The 8,241-nt window shown below is 70.7% G+C and overlaps 2 protein-coding genes across 2 annotated transcripts; both read right to left on the minus strand.

Annotated features, from left to right (window-relative positions):
- Window positions 1-616: 616 nt before the first annotated feature.
- On the minus strand, window positions 617-4,221 carry RNASEH2A (ribonuclease H2 subunit A). The gene is made up of 8 exons (XM_088539483.1): window positions 4,085-4,221; window positions 3,731-3,802; window positions 3,292-3,418; window positions 2,752-2,839; window positions 2,488-2,625; window positions 2,026-2,113; window positions 1,815-1,938; window positions 617-769 (listed from the first exon to the last, which is right to left on the minus strand). The coding sequence occupies exons 1-8, from the start codon at window positions 4,209-4,211 to the stop codon at window positions 625-627; spliced, it is 909 nt and encodes a 302-aa protein (XP_088395609.1). The 5' UTR covers window positions 4,212-4,221; the 3' UTR covers window positions 617-624.
- A 1,787-nt stretch (window positions 4,222-6,008) lies between these two features.
- Window positions 6,009-6,647, minus strand: LOC148590094 (transcription factor JunB-like). The gene has a single exon (XM_088539484.1). The coding sequence runs from the start codon at window positions 6,645-6,647 to the stop codon at window positions 6,009-6,011; it is 639 nt and encodes a 212-aa protein (XP_088395610.1).
- Window positions 6,648-8,241: the final 1,594 nt, after the last annotated feature.

Genomic DNA, 8,241 nt, shown 5'->3' on the forward strand with positions numbered 1-8,241 from the left:
GTAATGCTCCTTAAATGCGCACTCAAAATTCCCCGGGGGCGGGATTCTTGCTGAGGGCCCCCCCGCCAAGATGAGGCGGGTTGGGGGTGGGAGGAGGGGATTATTCCTCTAATCCCCCGGGATTGAGGCCACGGGCATTTTCCGGGCACAGGGCCAGGCCCGATTAAGAGAACAGTGCTGGGGGGGGGGGGGGGGGGGCGGGACTTGGCTCCCCCCCAAGACCTGGGGGAGAGGGCTCCTCCCACCCCCCTTTTGGAGTGCTGCCTTCCCAAGATAATTAGTTGGAAAAGCAGTAATTAAAACCAAATTCACCCAGGCCTTTCCCTACCCCAATGGAAAGCAGAGAATGAAGGAGAGGGCCTTTGGGGAGGGCACTTTGGGGAAGGGGTCTCCTGGGGGCCTGGGGTCACCCCCTCCAGTCCCCACCGCCCTCTCCCCCAGCTTAGAACGGTCTGGATCCCAATAGGAAAATTGGCATGTGCACTATTAGCAGCATTATGGTAACCCAGTACCATAATGCTGCTAATAAAGTGCACCTACCTCCCTGCCTCCCCTGGGTAAAATTGGGCTATTTTCAGTGATTTTTTTTTTAAAAAAAGCAAATTTATTTGGGAGGAGGGGGTGTCACAGGTCGGCCAGGGGCCGCAGGCTGCGCTCCAGGAAGAAGCGGTGGGGCCGGCGCCCCGCGGCAGGGGAGCGGCGGGCGAGGAAGGCCACCAGCGAGGGGGTTCCCGCGCTGTCCTCGGTCCCCTCGTCACCCTCGTCGCACCTGGGGGAGGGGGGTTTCAATGCACCCCCCACACATGCACTGCACAGGCAGGGTCCCCTCGCATCCCCCATGTCCCCCCCCTCACATGTCCTCTGTGTCTTCCATGTCCCCTGGAGCCTCCCCCAGTGACCCCCAGGTTCCCTGGAGCACCCCCCATGTGCCCTCTGTCCCCTCAATCCCCGCCATGTTCCCCAAGTCCCTCCATGTCCCCTGGAGCCCCCCTTGTCCCCAGTTGGGACCTGTGTGCTGCTGCAGCAGGCCCTGCACCATGTCCCCAATGTCCCCAACATCCCCAGTGTCCCCAGTGTCCCCGTACCAGCGCAGGGGCGCCCCGTGCTGCTGCAGCAGGCTCTGCACCATGTCCCCAATGTCCCCAACATCCCCAGTGTCCCCAGTGTCCCCGTACCAGCGCAGGGGCGCCCCGTGCTGCTGCAGCAGGCCCTGCACCATGTCCCCAGTGTCCCCAATGTCCCCAGTGTCCCCGTACCAGCGCAGGGGCGCCCCGTGCTGCTGCAGCAGGCCCTGCACCATGTCCCCAGTGTCCCCAACATCCCCAATGTCCCCAGTGTCCCCGTACCAGCGCAGGGGCGCCCCGTGCTGCTGCAGCAGGCCCTGCACCATGTCCCCAATGTCCCCAGTGTCCCCAACGTCCCCAATGTCCCCAGTGTCCCCGTACCAGCGCAGGGGCGCCCCGTGCTGCTGCAGCAGGCCCTGCACCATGTCCCCAGTGTCCCCAATGTCCCCAACGTCCCCAATGTCCCCAGTGTCCCCGTACCAGCGCAGGGGTGCCCCGTGCTGCTGCAGCAGGCCCTGCACCATGTCCCCAGTGTCCCCAACGTCCCCAATGTCCCCAGTGTCCCCATACCAGCGCAGGGGTGCCCCGTGCTGCTGCAGCAGGCCCTGCACCATGTCCCCAGTGTCCCCAATGTCCCCAACGTCCCCAGTGTCCCCGTACCAGCGCAGGGGTGCCCCGTGCTGCTGCAGCAGGCCCTGCACCATGTCCCCAGTGTCCCCAATGTCCCCAGTGTCCCCAGTGTCCCCGTACCAGCGCAGGGGCGCCCCGTGCTGCTGCAGCAGGCTCTGCGCTGTGGCCCAGCTGAACCGCACCAGCTGCGGGAAGCCAAACACAGGGTCCAGGTTCTGCCGCAGCCACCGCTTCGTGCGGGGGTCTGGGGGGTGGGAGAGCAAAGGGGGGGGGTCAGCTGGCCCAGACGCCTGGGCCCTCCTCCCGGACGCCTGGGCCCCCACCCTGGTACCGTTGGGGTAGCCGGAGCCGTAGTCCGTGTCCAGCTCCTCCAGGTCCTCCTGGAAGTTCCAGTGCTTCACGGCCCGGTCCCGGGCCACCTGGCAGGGGAAGATGGAACGGGGGGCAACTCCCTCCTGGCCCCCCCGCGAGCCCCCCCCACACCCCAACCTCCCCTGGGACCCCCCATCAACCCCCCTAGGATCCCCCCATGAGCCCCCCCCTTCACCCCAGGACCCCCCCCCCCCCCCCAGCACCGCCTCCAGGACCCCCAGGGCCCTCTGGGACCCCCCCAGCCCCCCCCCCACCCCCGACCCCAAGACCCTTCTGCCTCCCCCCCCGCCTCGGGGTGCAGCCAAGAGGCAGATGCTGGGGGGGGGGCTGCCCGAAAAGGGAGGGATTAAACTGCCCCGGGGGGGCTCCAAGTGCCCCAAGGGGGGGGGTGCAGCTGCCCTGGGGGGGGTGTTTGCCCCACCTTGGCGCAAATGCTGGCGGCCGCCACCACCGGGTAGAGCGCGTCGGCCTTGGGGCGCACGGTGACCCGCAGCCCCGGGAAGCGGCGCCGCAGGCGGCTCTCGTAGCTCTCGGCCGGGCCCACCGTGTCCACCAGCACCTGGGGGGGACGGGATGAGGCCCCTGGGGCCCCAACACCCCCCAGGACCCTCAACTGCCCCCCGGGACCCCCAACCGCCCCCTGGGGCACAAGGGGGCAGGGGTCGGGCCCCAGGACCTCCCCTACCTGGGCCACGTTCACCCCCCTGTCGAGGGCCTCCTGGATGAGCCCCCCGGCCGTGTCCTGCGACAGCTCGTTCAGGTTGTACTTGGCCCTGCGGGGGGGGGGGACACAAATATCACCCTGCACGTACAGGCAGAAACGGGGGGGAACCAACAGGAGCCGCAAGGGAAACTGGGGGGGCTCAGACTAGTTTGGGGGGGGGGGGAGTCCAGAAGTCCATTTGGTGCCGGGGGGGCACTGGGAGGCTCCCAGTTTGGGCAGGGGTCTCTTGTTCTGGGGGAGGTGAAAAGGGAGGCTCAGGGATAGGGAGGGGGGTCACGAGGGGGTCTCGAGGGTCGGGGGGGATGTTGGGGCAGCCCAAGTGGTTGGGGGGGGGCCTGGAGGGGGCCCAGGGGGTTCTCAGGCTCTTGGGGAACCCTGAGGAGACCCCAGGCTCTCAGGAGGGTCCCAGGGAGCCCCAGACTGTTGGGGGGCTCCAGGGGGGTCCCGAGGGCTCCCAGACTCGGGGGGGTCCCAGGGTTTGGGGGGCCGGGGGGGTCTCACCGCTGCTGCATGCTGGCCGAGATGAGGGCGGGCGAGAGCACGTGCAGGGCCCAGCCCACGAAGGCGCCCGCGGCCTCCAGGCGCCCAAACCGCTGCTCCCGCTCGGCCTCCGACAGCGTCTTGGAGTCTGGGGGCACGGGGGGGTGGGACCCGCCAGGGACCCCCCTGGCGTCCCCAGGCCCCTCTTGCCCCCCTGGCACCCACGGGACCCCCCTGCACTCCCCCAATTCCCCCTGGACTCCCTGGCACCCATGGGACCCCCCCGAACACCCTGTGCCCTCCCCAGCACCCTTGGGGCACCCTGTGGCTCCCCCTCCCCCAAACCTCCTGCCCTCCGTAGCACCCAAGGGACCCCCCCCCCAGGACCCCCCTGCCCTTCTGACACCATGGGACCCCCCAGGCCTCCCTAACGACCCCTCCACCCCACAGCCCCCCCGACCTGCCACCCCCAGCGCCTGCAGCTCGTCCAGCCGCTCCTCCGGGCAGTAGCAGATGGCGTAAACCATGGGGCCTGGGGGGGACACGGGGGGGGGACACAGGGGGGACACGGGGGGGGGACACGGGGGGGGGACACGGGGGGGACACGGGGGGGACACGTGAGCCCCCTGCGGGAGGGGTCCCGCGCACGCCCCCCCCCCGCCCCGCTGCAGGAAAAACTTGTCCCCGTGCAAAGAAACCCGCCCCCCCCCGCCCCTCCCGGGTCCCGTGCAAAGGGTCCCCCCGGTGCAACCGGAAGCTCCCCCGCCGCAACCCGCGCGCACGCCCGGCGCGGCCCGCCCACCCCCCCCGGTACCGAGCACGGGCCCGCGCCCCGCCTCGTCCACGCCGAGCGCGCACGGCCGGTTCCGGCAGAGCTCGGGCACGGGCGGGAAGAGCCGCTCGGTCCCGGCCGCGTCCCGCTCCAGCGGGGCCAGCGCCATCGTGGCGGGGGCGGGGCTTGCGGGGGCGGGGCTTGCGGGGGGGGCGGGGCCTGACCGGGGCGTGCGGTGTAGGGGGGCATGGTGGAGGCGGGGCCTATGAGATGTGCGGGCGGTGAGGCGGGGTCTACGGGGGAGGGATCCGCGGTGGGCGGGGCTAGAGGGCGATGCGCGCAGCCTCCTGGGAAATGTAGGCGGCCACGGTGCCCAGTGCGGAGGGGGCGGAACTCCTGGGTCCCTTTTCGGGGGAGCGTGGGGGGGATGTCTGGAGCATTTTGGGGGCGGGGGGGAGGGAGCTGGATCCCTTTTAGGAGTTTGGGCTATCTGGGGAGAGGCTTGGGGGGCTCAGAGCCCCGGGTCACTTGGAGGGGTGAAGAGTGGTTGGGGGGACACGAATGTGCTTTTTTTGGGGGGGACGGTTGGAAGGAAGCCGGACAGGCGGGTTCTTGGTGGGGAGGGGTCCAGTTGCCTGGGGGTGGGAGGGAGAAACTCGGAGTTTGGGGAGGGAGTGCAGAGACCTGGGCCCCCTGGAAGAGCTGGGGGAAATGGGGAGGCGTGGGCAAGATAGAAAGGAACTGGGGACCCGGACACCTGGGCCCCTCGAGGGTGGGGGCTGCCCGGCTGACGGCAGGAGCACCCGGACGCCTGGGCCCTCCGCGGGAGGAAGGGGGGGGGGGGGGGGCGGCTGTGCGGCGCGGCCGGGAAGTGGCGGCCCCCGGGGCGGGAGGTGCCGGGCAGCGCGGGCGGGGGTTCCCGGAACGGCCCCCGCCGCTCCATATTTGGGCATCCTGTGCGTCAGCGGGGAAAGCCCCGGCCACGCCCCCTTCCTCTGACCTCAGCACCCGGCGGCGGCGGGGAAGGGCGGGGGCTGCGGTTTCAACCTGGATGACCCCCCCCCCATGAAACAGAGCACGCTCAGAACGGTTATTACTAATAATAATATTATTATTAATTAAATAACACCGTACAAACCCCTGTCCCTATAAAGAAGCATTTCAAAGATTTACAAAAAAAAGGTGATGACGAAACATGATGCCCCCTTCCCCCTCTCGCCCCCCGAAAGCGGGGGGAAACCGGAAGGTACCGCGGGGGGATTTCGGGGTGGGGGAGCAGTGCCCGTACCCACTTTCGGGGGCGGTTCCCAGGCCCAGCTGGGGGCTCCCGGTTTGGGGCGCGGGGGGGGGTCCCGTTCCTGCGGGACCCGGGAGGGGCCATTTCAGGGGTTCCCGGTCCCGCCGGTGTTGGGGTCCCCGTGTGGGGGGTCCCCGCTTCTTCCAGTCCATTTGCAGGGGAGCGGCCCGGTCCACACGCTCCATCTTGAGGCGGGGAAGGGTCCCCGCATCCTCCTCGTCCCGCATCTCGATCAGTCCCTCGGGGGGTACCCCATGTCCTGCCGTGTTGGGGCTGCCCAAGCAGGGGGGAAGGGTCCCCCCTTTTGCAATCGGTCCCGGGGGGGTCTCCGCTTCCCAGCCGCTCCCGAGGCGGGGGCAGGGGGGTCCTCGCGTCCTCTTAGTCCTTACCGGGCGGTTCCGCGTTCACAGCCGGTTCCTGGGGGGAGGCTCCCCCCTTCGCACTCAGTCCCGAGGAGGAGGCCCCGCTTCGCAGCCGGATCCGTTCGTGGGGGCGGGGGGGCCGCGTCCTCTTAGTCTTTTCCAGAGGGCCCCCCCTTTTACCATCAGTCCTGGGGGGTCCCCCTTGTCCGCCGGTTCCAGGGGGGTGGTCCCCGCTCCGCAGCCGTTTCCCGGTCACACACGCAAGGGGCGGGTGGGGGGGGGGGTCGCCACCCCCTGCTCCCCCCCGCTAGAAGCCCCCGCCCTTGGCGAGCAGCAGGTGGCAGCCCGAGCCCAGGTGGCGCCGCACGGTGCCGCGCAGCCGGGTGACCTGGGCGCGCAGCGCGGCCGCGGCCGCCGCGAGCGCCGCGTTGTCGCCGCGCAGGCCGCGCACCCGCTCCTCGAGGCGCGCGATGCGCTCGAGCTTGCGGCGGCGGCACTTGGTGGCCGCGAGGCGGTTGCGGAGCCGCTTGCGCTCCGCCTTGAGCCGCTCCGCGTCCGCGGGCGCCTCGGGCACCGTCTGCGGCTCCTCCTTGGCGGGCAGGTAGCTCAGCGTGGCCGTGGGGAAGGCGCCCGGCGGCGGCGGCGCCGGCAGCGGCGGGCTCGGCGCGGCCGCGTAGGCGCCGAGCGCCGCGTAAACGGGCGGCGGCTCCGGCAGCGCCACGTTGGGCGGCGGCAGCTGCCCCAGCCCGTGGAGCTCGTCCAGCGCCTTCACGAAGCCGTCGGCGAAACCGTCGGGCTCGTCCCGCGGCGCCGCGAAGAAGCCGCCGCCGCCACCGGGGAAGAAGCCTCCGTCGGGGCGCGGCGCCGCCTTGAGCGTCTTGTAGTCGAGCTCGGCGCGGCAGTAGCCGCCCGCGAAGGGCTCGTCGCGGTAGAAGGGCTGCTCCATGGCCGTGCACATGCGGCCGCCTCGGAGGGGGAACGGGCGCCTTGGACGGGCTGCAGGTGCCGACACCAGGACTCGAACCCGCGCTCGACCGCCCAGCTCCGCCGCGCCGGCCCGCGCCGCGCCTTATAGCGAGCGCGCGGCGGAAGCGCCGCGCCATTGGCTGGGTGGCCGCGAGGCCACGCCCCCCGGCGGCCGAGGCCGCGCCCCCCCGCTCGGCGATGCCCGGGCGCCGGCCACGCCCCCGCGCTCGGGCCACGCCCCCTGGCGGGAGGGGGCGGGGCGACCCCCGCGGGCAGCGCGGGGCACGGGGGGAGGGGAGGGGTGCCGGGATCCACATGGGATCCATATGGGATCCCCGGAAAACTGGGATCCACATGGAATCTGCATGAGATCAACATGGGAGCACTGGCTGCATAGAGCCGCCCCCACCACAGCTGGGATCCGTGTGGGATAACACGGGATCCACATGGATCCACACAGGATCCACACGGGTTTCCCACGGGCTCCATGTGCCCCCCTCTTCCTGCCGAGGGGCCCAGGCGTCCGGGCGGGGCGGGTGGGGGCCCTGTCCCAGCGTGCTGGGCGGCGCCGCCACCGCGCACGGGGCAGGAATGCACACGCGTGTGCAAACACGCCGGGGGGGGCAGCATCCGCGCGCTTCCACTTGTGCACGCGCAGCCGCGCGCTCGCCCACGCGGCTGCACGGCCGCTCAGCTAACGGGAGGGGGCTGCCGCCTCCTCGTGCTGCGCGTTGCTCCGTGTCGCACGTGGGGCCACGTTAAGCGGGGGGTGCCACATGTGGGTCCGTGTCGCATGTGGGGAGGTGCCATACGTGCATCCATGCTACATGGGGGTGCGTGTTGCGTGTGCCACACGGCACACGTGTCTCTTAAGTGCGTGTGTCCATGTTGCACGTGGCTCCATATCACACACGAGTCTACGACACACGTAGCTCTGTGTCCCATATAGATCTGCGCCCTGTGTCCATACGTGCGCCGTGTCCATCCGTGTCCCGGCTGGCTCCGTGTCCCGGGTGTCACACCTCGTCCCTGCTGCCACGCCGACCGTCGCTGCACCTGGTTGGCAGCAGGGGGATTTCCCGGGGGGGCCCAGGCGTCCGGGCACCCCCCACCCGGCTGTCCCCAGGGAGGGCCCAGGCATCTGGGCGCCTCCCCCGGCCTGGATTTTAGGGGATTTTGGGCCCTCTTGTTTTTCCCTCCCGACTTCTCCTTCCCTATAAATAAGCCCTGAGTCAGGGCCGGGGTCCAGGCCACAGCCCTGGCCACAGCCCTTCACCCCATGGGCGAAACTGAGGCCTGGAGGGGGGAAGGGGCCCCCGGACGCCTGGGCCCCCCCAGCTGCAGCAGGAAGCGGTGGGAGCAGGAAGCGGTGGGGGGAGAGGCAGCCCCGGACGCCTGGGCCCTCCGGGGCGCCCCCCCGGCGGCGCCTCTCGCTTCCCGTCACCGCGGCCCCAACGGCCGCTGCTTTCGGTGGGGGGGCGGGCCCAGGCGCCGGCTCCCCCCTCCCCGCATCCTGCCGCTGCCCCAGGGGCTGCTGGGAGGGTTGGGGGGGGCTCAAGGGGGCACCGGGGGGG

The sequence above is a fragment of the Tinamus guttatus genome, unplaced genomic scaffold (assembly GCF_059628265.1).
Source record: "Tinamus guttatus ecotype Peru unplaced genomic scaffold, ASM5962826v1 Tinamus_guttatus_pri_ptg001749l, whole genome shotgun sequence".
Taxonomy (NCBI): Eukaryota; Metazoa; Chordata; class Aves; order Tinamiformes; family Tinamidae; genus Tinamus; species Tinamus guttatus.

Excerpts from the sequence above, each read along its gene's own strand:
- RNASEH2A (XM_088539483.1), bottom strand. The coding sequence starts at position 4,211 with ATGGCGCTGGCCCCGCTGGAGCGGGACGCGGCCGGGACCGAGCGGCTC. Across the intron at positions 2,626-2,751 it reads GGGGGGTGAACGTGGCCCAG|GTGCTGGTGGACACGGTGGG; the intron begins GTAGGGGAGGTC and ends CGTCCCCCCCAG. Across the intron at positions 2,114-2,487 it reads CCGCCAGCATTTGCGCCAAG|GTGGCCCGGGACCGGGCCGT; the intron begins GTGGGGCAAACA and ends TTCCCCTGCCAG.
- LOC148590094 (XM_088539484.1), bottom strand. The coding sequence starts at position 6,647 with ATGGAGCAGCCCTTCTACCGCGACGAGCCCTTCGCGGGCGGCTACTGC.